We start from the raw sequence: 17031 nt of genomic DNA on the forward strand, positions 1-17031 counted from the left end.
GTCTCAGTCCTTTCCTTATTGTTATGCCCTCCTACATGATTTACTGTCTTAACTTCACTACAGAAGAAGCAATAACACTTATAAAAGGAGTAGAACTCACGTGTGTGTGTGTGTGTGTGTGTGTGTGTGTGTGTGTGTGTGTGTGTGTGTGTGTGTGTGTGTGTGTGTGTGTGTTTGAGTGTGCATGCATGTGTGTGTGCTCACTTGCGCATGTGTGTGCGTGTCTGTCATGATTTCATTATCATAGTTCATCATCTCCTTAAGCTTGGGCGTTCGATCTGTTAATCATAGCTTTACTTCAATCAGAGATGATGTCAAAACATTAGTATACACTTTGTTACTTTGCTTGTTTGGAGAAAAAAAAAATATATTTTAGTCATAAGAAAGACAAATCAACATATACTGTAGTAAGACACTGCTGCTCTTGTCCTCACAGAATTTAGGGTTTTATTCCTGTGTGTTCTGTGGACTCAAAGGATTAAAGGTATAGAACTTCATACCAGCCATCCCATCTGTTTTTGTTACTCATTAAGTGAATGGAGATTTGTGTCCGTCACACCCATACTTTATTTAAGCCTTAACGACATTCATATTCACCAGAAGACAAATTATTACTTGTGTGTGTGTGACTGTATGTCTTGACTGTATGACTGTATGACTGTGTGACTGTGTGACTGTGTGTGTGACTGTGTGTGTGTGTGTGTGTGTGTGTGTGTGTGTGTGTGTGTGTGTGTGCGTGTGCGTGTGTGCGTGCGTGCGTGCGTGCGTGCGTGCGCGAGAGAGAGAGAGAGAGAGAGAGAGAAAGATGTATTCAGTATTGGGTATGCAGAGATAGATTATGATGTGATATTACAATTGGGTGTACAGAAGAGACTCCCAGAATATATATAATATATATTTCAGATTCACAAAACATTTTTTTTTACTGTTGATTTACCTCAATAAGTGTGCCATCCATTCTTATTACCATTACACATTGCTTCCTAACTTTACATTAGATCTCCAATATCATCATAGAGACACGTGTAATCCATCAACAGTCCATTGAAATGTTGCAATAAATAACCATCTATTAGTCAGGTTTTGTAGCCAGAAACTATGAATGTAAGGTCTGTGTATAAGCTACAGTAGGTATACATTACACAGTATGTTAGAATGATGATGGCTATCAATTCTATTATTTCAACTCAGGTTCTGCTGTTCCTCAAACATTTGTCTTAATTCCTAGTTCATCTGAAGCATACATGCATAAGAATAACATATCACCCATGCAAAGTAAGTGGAGAGAGTAAAATGGAGTAGCCTCAAAATAGGTTGTTATATTTTAACAAGTTACTTTCATCAAAGATTATCTTCATTTTTAACCCTGCTCCACAGAGTTTGGAAAAATCGTAAAGTAAACTGTTTACTGTAATGTAAATCCTTTGCTTCTAGACAGTAAAATCCACATTGGTAAATCTGTGTGTATAAATGGAACCAAGTAAGGTTACGGGTAAATGTGGTTCCTTTTGTACACTATCAGTTAAATGAACACTGAACAGTTTACTGTGTAAGTGTGTTTTGTTTAACCAGGGGCCACTTAACCTATGAATCCAATGCTGATAGGGGACATCTACAGATTTAATGAGGGCAGTCTCAGCAGCCACTGTTTGTGGTGAGGTAAAAGTTAGATAGCACTGTGGGGCGACGTGGTGGCTTCAATGGCTAGGCTTTCAAGACGACAAGCATTTTCCCTCAACACAGCCCACCCCTGATCGATTGTTGCCCCCCTACCGAATAGGACATTGAGCCAGTTCTAAGGCTTCCACATGGTGACGGCTATAGAGGAGTTTGGAGGAGTCCATTTAAGTGCAAGAAGAGTGGTTACATTAGACAAAATGACATGTAATAATGGAAAACCCTGCACTGAAGGACTACTGAGGTGATGACATGCACCAAGTTCATGCAAAAATATTTACTGTTGCAAAAACTAGAGGACACATGTATATTCGTTTAGAATGAATTGAAGACATTATTAACGCAATAGCATATTACTCAATACTAAGGAATGCAAATGCGCACATGCACAGAAAGTGTTTTTAACATAAAAGGCTATATATATGGAATATATGAAAAAGTATATATATATTTACTTAGAATGCTATGCACCCTTACTTGTCAACTGGGATTCTAGTTATGTTATGGATGTACTTTTAGCATCATACAGCTGTAGCTACCAAGAGACTGTTGAGTTCTGGGTAATGCCTGCAACATGGGGAAAAGAGGGGCCTTGTGGGTATTTTAAATTATTTTGTTTGCTTTTTTTTATTGTTATGGAGGTCAACATGAAAAAATACATGTAAAAGCCTTTTAATTCAATGAAATCAGAAGATATCTATTGACAATTTACCCTGTACACCAGCTCAACATTTACAAAATTAATAAAGAAATGAAATGTCTTTTTGTTTAGTGTATATGTTGTTTAGTCATGTGACATCACATGATTATGTGTAACTACTAACTTTTAACTAGACATTGTGGTTCAAATAAATTATTACAAAAACAAACATTATAAACAAAAACATAAATTGGCCCTATCCCTTCACCTTAACAGGCCCCTGCTCTGAGGTTTCCACTCTAGAATAACATTGGGTCGTACCACGCTAGAGCCCACATGAAAATAAAATAAAATAAAAAAGCTTTCTAGGAATTGATAGCTAGTTGAGTCATCCTGTCTGTAAGTTTGATTGATGTATGTGTACATTTTCAATATCTCTCCATTGGCTATTATTAATTTAATTTGTCAAAATGAAATGCACTTAAAAGTTCATGCCACAATAGTACAATGTTCTTACTTATGTGGTGTATGCAGACCATTTACCTTGTATCTCTTCAGAATGGAATAGAGTAGAGTACAGTAGACTACAGTCACACACACGAGCACGCACGCACGCACGCACGCACGCACGCACGCACGCACGCACGCACGCACGCACGCACGCACGCACACACACACACACACACACACACACACACACACACACACACACACACACATTCATTCATTCCAATCATCAGAATAAAAAATGCTCATGTAAACACCTCAATTGGAATAGAATATCCCATTCCGAATGAATTTTCATTCCGGTCTGGAGGGGTGATAGGCCTATATATATCGTTTGAATCGGTATAGATCACCATATAAACACTTTATTCCGAATGCTACTGGGAGTTTGGAAAACATGTATTATTTTACACATGTCTGCCAATGGGAGTGCTTTATGCCCATGTCCAAGCAGGGATGGCCATTTGGAGACATTTTATGTGTGCAGAAATGCGGTATTTTACCCATTGGAAAAATACAAATACACCAGTTTTTTTCCCCATAATAAAATGGGCTATTTACAAACCCATCGGCGGTGCCAATTGCCAATTGCAGGGTGTATGGATGCTGTGTTTTTTAGTTTTTTTGATTGATTGATTGAAATATTTATTAACCGTTTGCAGAATTACAGTACATTTCAAGCACAAACTCAATACAAAGACTGTTAACTGTGAGTGGACGACCCAATTAAGCATTACACTTGTTTACAAGAGGGTCCACCATGTTCAATTCATCAAAACATTTAGAGACGTACAAATAGACACTTCTATATAGTCAAAGAACAGAACAGGAATTCATCATAGAGGTAAAAAGGGAAAAGAGACATATACAGTGAGGGGGAAAAAAAGGGGGGGGGGGGATTCAGATTTTTACGGGGGCCAGTTTCGAATTGCAGCCGGTGCCCTTTGAGAGCGGTTTTGAAGGAGTCAAGGGATTTGCATGTCTTAATGACTGTTGGTAGGGCGTTCCACTTTTTGGTGGCATAGGAGCGAAAAGAATTTAGTCCCTTGTTTGTGCCGAATCTGGGTTGTACATGGTTCGTTGCACTCCCTCTGGTGTTATGGGTGTGGACTTTGTTAACATTAAGGAAGTATCTGTACATGGGTATCTTGGTGGAGTATCGAATCTTGTGGACCAGACCCATTGCAAGATGCTGTACTCTGGCGTCGACCCTAAGCCATTCCAGTCTGTCAAAGTAGGCAGGGGTGGGGTGGGTTCGGGGGGTGAGGCCAACTAGGAGCCTGACCAGTTTGTTTTGGGAAGTCTGGAGCCTAGTTTTAAGGGCCTTTGAGGTGCTGTGGAAGTTCTGAGTTGTTTTGGGTGGAGGTCGCGTACTGTGTTTGCAGGGACAAAATATATTTTTATTTTATTTGATCAGATAATAGCTGTTAGTGTTTGTCGGTTATTCATTTCTTAAGGGATAACGGTTATGGGTTGGCCATCTCTATAGTCCAAACTTATATTCCGAATGAATGTTTTGGTCATAAACAATTGAGGAATAGGAATACTTGTATTCAGGTTCCATGTAAACAGTTGGGTATGAATCTCTGTTCGGAATGAATTCATTCATTCTGAATACATTTTGTGCATGTAACTGAGGCCAGTGAGTAGACTACATAATATCTCAAGGTGATACTATTCACATTGTATTCCATTACAGTACATGACCTACAGGTGGTGTAGAGTCACAACTCACAAGGCCAATTTTCTCCCACGATATCAGATCAACACTTTTTGAGAGTGCTTTAGATACTTTTATATTTGAAAGCGAGGTTAAATAAATGCATTCATTTCATTTATGACACTGACACCCCTGGCCCCTGGGTGTTTTAAAAGGGTGATTTGATACGAGTAGCCTCGGAAACCCAGCTGTTTTATTTCCTGGAAGAAAGAAGATACGGAGTTATCACAATCTTTAAGACACGCTTTACCATTCTACATCAACAGGGGGCGATATGACTCTAGTTTTGTCAATCCCACGAGTCTGAAGCATAGAGTGTCTGAAGACTGAAAACGTTTTCCTGTCTTGTCTGTGTTGTTTTTGTGTGCGTGTAGCGCGAGAGTGGAGGAACGTGTGTTCAGGTCCTTTTAACAAAGAACCTGGCCACTTATGAGTTTGCATGTTGTAGTATGAAAAGCTTAGATATTATTTGCACTTATGAAAAAGAGGTATTTATTTTTATTTATCAGAAAGTAGCCATTTTATTGAGCCAAAGCTGAACCAGGCGCGATAAGTGGCTTTGTTTGTGAAAGAAAATATTTCTGTCTGATAGTATTTAGTTAGCTAGATATATAGTTTATTAAAGTGAACGAAGATGTCTACAGGCTGCCAGCAGACCAGTGCCACCAAGGCCATTCCAACGACCAGACGGGTGGCTATCAACGACGCAGAGCACATGCCCCACGACTACTGCACTACTCCTGGAGGAACACTGTTTAGCACGACCCCCGGCGGTACGTTTAAGCACAACTACTTTACTGTCTGCACAAAGACTTGAAATTGGTTATTAGTCGAGCAAACCAAACGTTTGAGTTACTTTTCCAAACAGTCACGTGGAAATCGATTGCCATTTAAAACCCCATCGCCCACGAGGTGCGCCTACTGTCAACAACAGCACTTTTGCCCATCTGGGGCAGCTAACGGTGCTAAGCTTAGCTAACCGTAGCCCTTGCTGTATGGATGTAGCCTAAGATTTAAACTAGGCTAGTGTGGCTGCAAGCTATACATCAAACAAAAGCCTGGCCATGATTTGGCAAAATTGGCATGATGGAGATGGATGCAAGCATCCAGCTGTACAGCAGTGCATTACCTACAACAACACGGCCGTCCAGACTCACTCCACGGCAATAACATGAATGCATTTGCTTGCTATCACTACCGTATACATTTTATTTAACAGCTGGCAGCAGCCATCAGTGCATGCGCATGTTGTATCCTATGCTACACACAGGCGCGCGTGGGTGACCGTGGCGTTCTTCAGCAACGTTTGCTTAGTGAATTATGATTGGTCAAAGCCAACATGATCACCATGAGTTTGGGTTTTTAAGTCGTTTATTATGGTCAATGGCCAATGCGTCTCCTGGCGCATAAAGCCGCATCAGCGTGTGCGATCCCCGTTGAAAGTTTGTGTACGCATTTAACTTTACACTTCCTCATTCTTGTCACGTAGGCCCACTTTCCTCTTGCAGCTTGGCACAGGGATGATTAACAGCACCTAAAAAAGCATCCACCATCTGTTTATGAATCATTATGAGTATGACCCTGCTGTTGCAACAAACTGGTCGCCTACTTAACTATAGGATTGTAGGAACACATGGCCTACTTCTGAAGTCAAGTATCTATCTGTCTGTCTGTCTGTTTTTTTTGATTGATTGAAATATTTATTAACTGTTTGCAGAATTACAGTACATTTCAAGCACAAACTCAATACAAAGACTGTTAACTGTGAGTGGACGACCCAATTAAGCATTACACTTGTTTACAAGAGGGTCCACCATGTTCAATTCATCAAAACATTTAGAGACGTACAAATAGACACTTCTATATAGTCAAAGAACAGAACAGGAATTCATCATAGAGGTAAAAAGGGAAAAGAGACATATACAGTGAGGGGAAAAAAAGGGAGGGGGGGCGGTGGGGGATTCAGATTTTTACAGGGGCCAGTTTCAAATTGCAGCCGTCCGTAGGTGCCCTTTGAGAGCTGTCCAAAGCTGTCTGTCTGTCTATCTGTCTAGTGAAACATTTCCAGTTTGAATAACATGACATGAGTACTATCATGTAGATTTTTTTTATTGACCCCCCCCTTCTTCCTCCTTTTCTCTTAACAAAATAACGAAATGATGTAGCTTGCACAAACATGGATTTTACCCACTGTTTTGCACCTGTGATGTGTGACATTAAAGTAAGTTGTATCTGATTAGGTAGGGTAGATTTACATAATTGTCTAATTACCTTTACTCTGGGTGTTTGATTTGTTTATTTAATTTTATTTTAAAGCTTATAAATCTATAGTAGCAAACATGCTGCCCTGTAGCCCTTCTATACTGTTATCTATAAAATGTGGGAATATCAGGCCCTGGACACACCTGACCTTGCAAAGCTTACGCAAAATATCGCCTGCCCGTTCTCTTAACATGAACCCTAGCGTTCCTATTTGGAGGGCAAACATTCAACAAATAGCAGATCTACTATTTCAATGCAATTATGTGTTGTCTGATACATATGATTGTAGACTGGCCATTTTCACCGAACATGTTTAGAGGCACCCGCTTCGAATGTTATCAATATCTACTGATAATCACCAGTATGTCACTAGTAGAGGGAAAAATCACTTGTGTGAAGTGAAGGACGCCTCAATTATTTAATCAAACATTGTACTCTGTTTAAAGTGCTCTAAACAAACATTAGAAAAAGTTCATAGACTTGGCTGCCATATGGCGTAATTTCCAAAAGCAGACGTTGGAGGGTCTAGCGCCCCTCAAGAAAGGAGCCACAGATCTGACTGCTGGCAATGTGCATATACTGTATATGGGACCAACCGAACTTCAAACTCAGCGCATGGGACCAACCGACTTTGGACATCTCCTTGGCCACAAAAGGGACACAGACGGGTACAAGCGGTACTCTGACAAAGCCCCCAACATTATGACTCAGGCATATTGGTCGGATCAGCAGTACGATGTAGGTGTGAGGTGTGCACGCCGTGAGTGCATCTGTTTGGTCCGACTAGTCATTGGTCCGAAACACGACAACCCACCTCAAACCCTAACCTAACCATAACCGCAAGCACGGGAGCAGGCGCTAGTCCGAGGTGCGGATGCATGTCGAACCAATGCTCCGTCGGACCATAGTATGCCTCCCGCACGCCGCATGGTGGCCTGAACCTCTGCTATACTGTATATCTCACAAGGTCCCAATACTCCTAGGTATGTACAGTTTGGCGCCCTCTTATGTATTCTTACTTCTTAACCAAAGGTACGAGGATCATTTACGACCGAAAGTTCCTGCTGGAGTGTCGTAGCTCCCCAGTGACCAAGACCCCCCCACGTGGCCTGCCTGACATTCCAGGGGTGACCAGCCCCACCTCTAAAGACCTCATCAATGAGAAGGCCCATACGGGAGAACCACTGAATAACAACATCATCACTGCACCTGATAACAAGAGCACTGGTAAGTCCATTGACACTGATACAGGCTAGACGGGTCTACACTGACTACGCTTTGTACACTACACAGGAAAATCTTCAGTGTTAATTTAACACTGAAGATAATAAACAAGAATAAACAAATGTTGGATTTGTTTTTGAGGGGCGCTAGCCCCTCCTATATACATCTTTTTGTCCTTAACATTTGCCATTGACAATGAAAGGAGAATTTACGTCATATGTGTCTGATCAAAGCGGCTTTTTGTGGCAACACAAACATTAAATGCCATTGACAATGAAAGAAGAATTTACGTCATATGTGGACGAGCAAATTGGCTTTTCTAAACACAGTGCAACTGTTTTAATTTCAGTTTGGGGCATATATATATATATATATATATATATCACATAAATTCAGTTGTCCTCTTACATGATCATGGTGAAAAGATGAGGTTTTTTAAAAACATTGTATCATGGTTAAAAGATAATAACATAAGTTGACAAATAAATTCATGAAGTATATTCATTTTTTATTGGATGATGTAGGACGACAAGCGCCCCTCACTTCACATGGGTGTGATTCTTTTTTAGACTCTAGACACTGAGATGTGGACACTTTAAAGTAGGTTATGTAAGGTGCACATGAAATTAACATCCCTAAGAGGTCTGTAACTGGGATATCTGGGATAGTATTCCAGATATTGTGTGCATCTGACCTGTCAACTAACAGAATAGATCACTATCACTAATAAATAAACATTTGTTTTAAATATACATACAAAAAAGGCAAATGAAATCCCAGATAGCCATTTAGATGGATAATTGTGACTAGGGATGATTGTATTTGTGATAATTGTAAATTAAAATATTGCCATTAATCATGAGTCGTCATTACTGAGAACAATATTATTTTAAATTGCATTATGAGAAAGTTGCTGTAGGTATATTCCTTTTTACAAGCACTATGCTTTTTCATGTAATCATCTATGCTTTTATTTGCATATGGTGTTATGTAGTGTACTAAAGTATGTGAATCATTTGTCATTTTTAAGGTGACGATGCACAGTTTGAAATGGATATCTAGCTTAAGCTGGAATTTGCTGTTGGCTGAAGAGATGTGAGCCGCCTTATTACCCACAAGATGCTGTAGAGGAGAGAGACTCAGGAGCTTCTGCTTTCCCATCCTTCATTCCATGCTCACAGAGCAACTCTCTAGTCTACACAGTACAATCCTCAGTGGCCCTTGTAGGTCCATTTGGTTCCATTTGTACACTCTCTGAATAATAAATGGACAAATTAACACTGAGGATTTTACTGTGTACTGTCTTTGTAAGAATGTGTGTTTAATCCCATTTGAAGTAAGCTTCAGTAATATTTCCCTGGCTGCCTAAACAGAACAAACTGGTTCCAATGTGAGCATCAGCTGTGCCTTCTTAAAGTTACACATTTATGTTAAACAGTTCGAAAGACTTTGTTAATACCTGCAAATTCAAGCAGATTCTTTGACTTGTAGCTAAGGGGCTATGCATGTCTACCCGTTTTCTGTTAGCTCTCTTCAAATATTGCTTTCAGATTCTCATAATACTTCATAATTTGTTAATCAACCTTTCATACAGAGAATGTAAAATGTGCTGTGATGGTGCTTAAACACAGATTTTTCCACACAATTTCTAAGGTGACAAAGCATTAAAGCAACAGAAAACGTACTGTATGTTTTCCTCTCGTGTCAATTCATTTTAATGCAGATTGAATTACATGAAATCTGTTTTGAACAGGCAAAGTGCTGTCCTTGCGAAATTGGAAGAATATCTTACGACCTGTCCCCGTCCCCCCCCCCCTTCCCGTCCCACCCTCACTAACCAGGGTAGTGTCATTGGATCAGCTGGCAGTGTCACCCAAATACACATTTACTCAGGGCAGTATTATCTGTGAAAGTTAATGACTCGTGAAGTGTTTATTCTGACGTTGATAGTCTTGCAATAAAACGCCACTTTAAACAGGATGAGATGCCACATTTACAGTACCTGTATATTGGCTGTTCATTTATGTATTTGAACTAATATAGTGCCTCATGACGTACTATAGGAAACTTCCATGGTGCTCTTCTGGTACAGTGAAAACAATAATGGAATTAGCTAGGACGGGCACTAGCTATTGATAACCTTTCTTGTCCAGTGGCCTAGGAGGAGAAAGGTCAATATACAGCTATCCCAATTCACAACCAAAATCCACATACACAGGGTGCATAGTTGGGAGAATTCCTGTGATAGCAAATTTCATTATGTAGTGTCCACTTGTATGATTGTGTAGTGATGCACAAATGCTCATGTCAGGCTTGAACAGGTGTTTGCAATGTATAGTAGTTTGAAATAAACGGGGATAGAACATGCACAGAACATGTTTTCAGTTCTGCTGCTTAATGGCTTCAAGATTGACCAAATGTTTTTATGTTCACAATATTTTACATAATTTATGTTCAAACATGATAATTTTCCCATTCACTGTTACATGTGTATAATATGCAGAAAAACAACCAGACTGAAAAGAAAAGGAGCATTTCCCAAAAGACTAAACAAATACATGCTTACAGCCTATAGCACTCTTGCTGAGCAGGACGTTTGGCATAAACTTGTTTGTAGGATTTCAAGTATAGTGTGACAGTGTGACTACAGTTTTCTTCATTTCAACTTGTATATTCGAGCCTTGCACCGTAAGGACTTTATTCTAACCTGGAGTGTTGCAGGTTGTCTGCTTCGGCAGTACTTTCTTGCTCTGACTACAGTTACCTCAATAGATACAGGAGAATAAAAACCTGAGGATTGTACCATGTAGGGCTAGGTGCACTGGTTATCAGTGTAAATGGTGGACACTAATTGGTACTAATCCCTGCACTGTAAATCTATTCAGTTCTTTGCCCACCAGGGTATTAGGCAGGGTGAGGGACTCCAGAGGTATGTGAGAACTGACACATGATTTTAAAGCTTGTAACACTTAACTCCTGCTACTGTAAATTCCATACTGGCAGTCACAACCATAAGATTCTATATAAGTGTTATCAACTTATTACATATCATGTTTGTTGTGTTTTCATTTTTGATTATCTAGACAATTTTTCAATAGCGCAGGTGAAAAGAAAAATCACCTATCGTTATTTGGTTAATTTAGGAGAAATCCTGAAATCACCAGTTTCTCAAATTTCAAAATTCTCTCAGCATCATGTTTTCTATGACAATAAAATTCATGACCAAATGAGAGTGGTAAATCTATGGATGGGTGGTGGTGGACTGGACAGTTCTTAAATTATATCCCACCCTATCTTCACAGTAGCTTCAGCATCTTGATGTTTACTCTTCCTTACTCATTGCTTTCCAGTCTAGTAGTCATAGTCTAGTAGGTCTCCTTGTCACCTCTGCTTCCTTACACCCCCTAAAATAAACACACCCTACTGCTTTCTCTTCATCATTCCTCCATCCCTGTCTCCTTCAATTTGCTTTTTTTTGTTTTTCCCCCCCACTCTGTCCGCCTGTTTGATCACAATCAACAAAATAATGTCCATCAGCCTGTCTCCTTCAATTTGCTTTTATTTTATTTTTCTTCACCCTACTCTGTCTGCCTGATCACAATCAACAAAAAGTCTGATCCTTTATTTTGGAAGAGCCGCCCACCTTGAGATGTGTATTCAGTAATAAAGCAAATATAAACAAAGATGTGAATTTGAGGTGATGGGGCAAACAATAACCATTAGTCAGCAGTTGTCAGTTGAAGCCATAAATGTGCAAAGTGGACTGAGGTATTAGAGTATCTAGGAAAGAATAGGTTCAAGCGCCTCAATAGCCCTATATTCTGATAGTAACCATTTCGGTAAGACTTCATATTTAAGTCGGGTCTATAATCACATTTATTATGCATTATAATGCACTTATAATATGTTATAGCACTTTATTTATAATTATGCATTACATAACCATGTTTATAAAGTATTCTAATTTATGCAAGTGATAATCTACCCGGCACCGGTCGTTGTAGATAAATAACCCCGACAGGATGATTAAAACACTGAGGCAAAAGCAGAGGTGTATTATCCCGCTTATTACACGGCTAGTGTTCCATAACGGTCGCATTGGAAAACTAGTGTTGATAAAATAGAACACATCGTCTATTTCTCGCTCCAAATGTTTTCAAAAACATTCTTGAGAGAGCAAGGTATTATGTTTAACTGTAAATGACATTGTGTGTTTGTTTACATGGCTATCATGTTGGATACAGCATACAATTCAAGCAGTGCAGCAGGTGCTGTGAGCCTTTGATTTATACAACGGGCTATTATTGAATCCATCAAACATTATTCAGAAATAAACACTGAATTCAGCTATTGACTAATCAAAATCAAGCATTCAACCAAGCCACGTAATGAAATAATATAATTTAGTGCTGATCATAATAATCCTCATAAGCTACCAGGTAACACTTTATTTAAAGGTTGGGTCTATAATGCATTAAGCTTCATGACACTCATTATGTAAATGTTGCTTATAAATGTTATAAGCAAGAGATGATATACGGTAGTTGCTGAGAAATAATGCCCAACAGGATGATTAAACACAGCCGAGGTGTTTAATCATCCTGGCGGGTGTTATTTCTCAGCAATAAATAAATATACATGTGCGTGTGCATGTGTGTGTATATATACACACATATATATATATATATATATATATATATGCGCCAATTTCAGCATAGAATACACATTTATCAGCTTCAAATTTAAACATTTCCAGTTCCAATTTTGTCTGTTCATTTCTTTGTGTTATCACTTCCAATTGAATACTTTATAATAGACAGAAATGCAAACAGCACGAGTCTACACTTGGTCTAAAAAGGGTAACCCAAAAGGTCCTGTGGACTTGTTTCCATTGAGGTCCTAGGAAAGAAGACAAGTGAAAAAGATTTCACTTGTTTAATCTGTGTCCTATGTGAGTTTTCTCCCCTGATTGGATAGAATTGGCTTATGAAAAATAAAGAGCTTCAGAGACATGGAGACTCCTGTTACTCTAGCAATGAGTACTATCAGAACATACCTGATTCTGATCATTGATTGGTTAGACAATGAAAGTGAAATATGACATCTCTGATATCAAAATAAATTGCTTTAATATATATTTTTACATTGTATGTACAGAAATATATAATCTAATGCATATGCATGCATACAGTATTTACAAAACATTTGCATGGCACCTTGTAATTCTTGCTGACAACAAAAGACTGGGTGAAAGTGTTCCTTTTTTCAATTCAACCAACTTAAAATGTGATGAGTCCATGTGATACCATGACAAAAAAAAACCATTTTAAAGTTTGTGCATCTGTGTACACACAGAAACTAGGCTGTGTTTGCAACGGGTCAATTATAGTAATTTAATGTTTGGATTGTTTTCCCCACGAGTCATTTTTATGCTTGATGAAGAGCCAATAATGGGAGGTCAGTGACAACCACACTCCTCCACAACCATGTCCTCATGATGCCGTAGGACCACGTCATCGTCATTGTAATCATAGTACAGCATGGACAGTGAGCTGAGACGAGTGGGCACACAGGATGGGCAAGACACTCTTGCTGGATGGTGAAGTTTCAGGAGGCTCTGCAAAATAAATGAGAAGCACATGAGCAACGATACAAAATGTTGCAACTCAATATATTTCAAGCAATACATGTGTAACAAAGTCTTATGCACACCTGGTCGGCTCATAGACTGGTGCGTAGGCATCAGGGATTAACGTATTAAAAAAATGTACACAATGACCAAAACGTTGCTTAAATAATAGTGTTCATATTGCAAGTGTACACGGTGTGCAGGTCATTGTATACACTGTGCATTTATTGAATAAGCCAAATACCAATATTTTATCTCACCTGCATGTATGCATGGTTTGTTGGCTTGAAGGATTCGTCCACTGGAGTAGGGCATTCTCCCTCACAGCGATAGGCGTTGTAGCGCTTAGGATGCACAATCCAGGCATCCCAGCCAAGTTGGTCAAAGTCTACCCACATGTCTACCTTACGACAGAGTGGTCGCTGGATGGTTTCTTGTGGTGGCCTGGTAGCCGGAATTGAACCGGTTAGTCGCATCCTCTCCATTCGCTTGTGACGTCTGCCTTGCATGTCACTTCTGAGCCTGTGCATCATGACATATTTTGAGTGCTGCACAGTTTGGATTAGACTGTGTGCTCCATGGCCTTCCTGAGGCAGGTCATGTTTGGAGAAAACTACCATAATGACACGGTCCACTGTTGGATAGCTTGTCTTTCTTTGCCTCCCTAGATACCTGAATTGGGTCTTGCCAATGACCTCTCCATCATCCCCTGAACCGCTGCCATGGTCCGCCTCCTGTGCACGTTTTAATGTAGCGTCTTGGTTCATCACAGCGTCTCCCTGGTACAGCCAGTATTTCAGAAGGGCGGTAACATTAAAAACCTTCCACGATGGCCTTGTGCTATTGGGAGATGCACCAAAGCTCCCCAAGAAAAGGCGCTCCTCCGGGCATGTTGAGCTGTCCCCCTCACAGCTTTGCTTTCGGGAGTGATATATGTCCAAGGTGACATGCTTGGAGGCAGAGAATTCTGGTATTCTGATCCGTAGCTCTGCTAGCTGGACAAGGTCGCTAGCGGAGATGGAGGACATGTCGAAAGCAACGGTCCATTTCTCACCAACTTGATGGCAACCTAAAAGAGTGGAGTGACAGTTTATTGGCATGACAAAGTGACACAAAACCAGTCATCCTCCTCCTTATAATTCTAGACAAACCATATTCCTGGACAAAACACCAGAGTGAGTGGGTGGACAGGATGTGTATTGAAACCCCCTGTGCAAAGACGTCTGAGGAGCTAATACACACACACTCTCTCACACATAAAACAGAGAAAGCCTTTTAAGTTGAATAAGCAGTTTGACACTTCTGGGTTGTAAAAGGCCAGGGTCTGATAACACAGATAAGGCATTAACCACAGAGCTGGTGGTGAAGCATGAAATAGGCTACAGAGAAACTAACACACAAAACTGACAAATCTGTGTAAAAAGCATTGAATTCGATTGCATACAAATTAAATGAATTAAACTGAACCAAGAATGTTAATGCTTTACATGTCAAATATGTAATAGCAGTCTAAATAGTTACAAATGTACAGAAAGGTGCAAACATTGTACACATGTACATCCTATATAAAGATGACTAATGCAAAGCTTTTAAATTAGCTCACCTTTTGCCATCAAACTTAAGATGGAATCAGAATTGTGTAGCGAGGGCTTGCCGTTATGTGAACTAATGCTGTTGAAAGCTATGGATGATGGAGAATCTGCTGTCCTTAAGGAGTGGTACAATTGCATCATGTACATAGGAAAGCTGGTGTGATGGTGAGGGGTATTCACATATCCCAAACGTGTCTGAAGATCTCTTGGAAAGCTGTGATCCTGTGCTGACACAACTTTGAAAACGCAGATCAAGAGAGTGCAGAATCGTGTGAGCGCTCCACCTTCCATGCTGTATCAGTTCCAACTAGTTAACAAAAGACAGTTCTAACAAAGATGAGATTGAGAGTCAGAAATGAGCTCCTTCCTCCAGCTCGTCCGAGTCTGAAATGATGCTGTCCTGTGGTGTCGTGTGCAGAGTGAACCCGACAGTCCCTTTTATAGTGGACAGCTGCCCTTTGATGACCCCTGGCCATTCCAGACATCTGGACAGCCCTCTGATCTTCAGAGCATGTCAGACAAGGAAGAACTACATTTAGCCAAGGTCATTGTCCTGTCACACTGTGTAGGCTTTTATATTACTAGACCATAATTCCATGTAAAGCAGAAATGGACTAATATACGTTAACTTAGCCCATTCAAACCTGAGGATGATTCTACCAATGCCTTCTAAATCAGTAGTTCCCAGCCTTTTAGTGCCAAGGACCCCCCAAATTGATGTGTATTTGGCTATCTGAAAATGTCTTGTGCCAGCTAGGGACCGCCAGAAGATTTGTGTATTCAATATTTTTTTAACACTTTCAAGATTTTTCAAAAATAGAAGATGTACAAGCTCGTTAGCGCTCACATTATTGAGAATCACTGTTCTAAAGAAGTTTTCTGACAAACGTATGTTGCTATATATGTATATAGCTAAAATCTAAAATGACAGGTGCTTTCCCGGGTTTAATGGGCTAAACTACAATAAAACTAAAGAAAGACGGGGTTAAATGTGCTGTCACAATAATACTGTCAATATGAACAAATAATTACTAGGAGTCAAATATTAAAATGTGTGTGGATTAATAATTGCAAATATAGTACTGATGAATACAAGACTTTGGCATTTGGGACATCTGGGCACCATGTTTTTGGGATGACTGCATGCGCACCTGGATGAGTGGGCACCAAACCCATTTGGGCACTAGGGACATGTGGGCACCTGAACGAGTGGGCACTTATAGGGGTGGAGACAACTGGGCACCAAACCCATCTGGGCATTAGGGACATGTGGGCACCTGGAGGGGTAAAGACAACTGGGTACCTGGACGAGTGAGCACCTGAATTACCTGATTTTTTTTAAAGTTTACATAGCATGCTCCTTTGTTGTTGGTAAGTGATATTTTACCCACTATTATTTAAACCCTGAAACAACACAAGGTCAAAAGTACAATATAACAGTTTATTTGCCGAAATAGTACTGAGGTCAAGGTGCATTATAACAAATTGAACTTTAAAGAACTATTGTCCTGAAACAAACAAACAAAAAACTCTCCAAAGAGCACCGGACCCATGAAGCGCTTCTTTTTTCTGTAAATTATAACAATGTTTCAAAATACGAGTGCCCACTCATCCAGGTGCCCAGTTATGTCCACCCCTAAGTGCCCACTCGTCCAGTTGCCCACATGTCTCTAGTGTCCAGATGGTTTTGGTGCCCATGCAGTTGTCCCTAGTGTCCAGATGGCTTTGGTGTCCTGTTACCCTTGTGATCCATTGAGTCTAGGATCTACCAGTGGGCAGC

The 17031-nt window shown here is 40.0% G+C and overlaps 2 protein-coding genes across 2 annotated transcripts; one reads left to right on the top strand and one right to left on the bottom strand.

Annotated features, from left to right (window-relative positions):
* The first annotated feature begins 4861 nt into the window (after positions 1–4861).
* On the top strand, positions 4862–9719 carry eif4ebp1 (eukaryotic translation initiation factor 4E binding protein 1). The gene is made up of 3 exons (XM_079517230.1): positions 4862–5317; positions 7839–8033; positions 9061–9719. The coding sequence occupies exons 1-3, from the start codon at positions 5179–5181 to the stop codon at positions 9090–9092; spliced, it is 366 nt and encodes a 121-aa protein (XP_079373356.1). The 5' UTR covers positions 4862–5178; the 3' UTR covers positions 9093–9719.
* A 3682-nt stretch (positions 9720–13401) lies between these two features.
* On the bottom strand, positions 13402–15356 carry spaw (southpaw). The gene is made up of 3 exons (XM_079515825.1): positions 15263–15356; positions 13920–14728; positions 13402–13647 (listed from the first exon to the last, which is right to left on the bottom strand). The coding sequence occupies exons 1-3, from the start codon at positions 15270–15272 to the stop codon at positions 13489–13491; spliced, it is 978 nt and encodes a 325-aa protein (XP_079371951.1). The 5' UTR covers positions 15273–15356; the 3' UTR covers positions 13402–13488.
* Positions 15357–17031: the final 1675 nt, after the last annotated feature.

This window comes from Electrona antarctica (genome assembly GCF_951216825.1).
Source record: "Electrona antarctica genome assembly, chromosome: 12".
Lineage (NCBI taxonomy): Eukaryota > Metazoa > Chordata > Actinopteri > Myctophiformes > Myctophidae > Electrona > Electrona antarctica.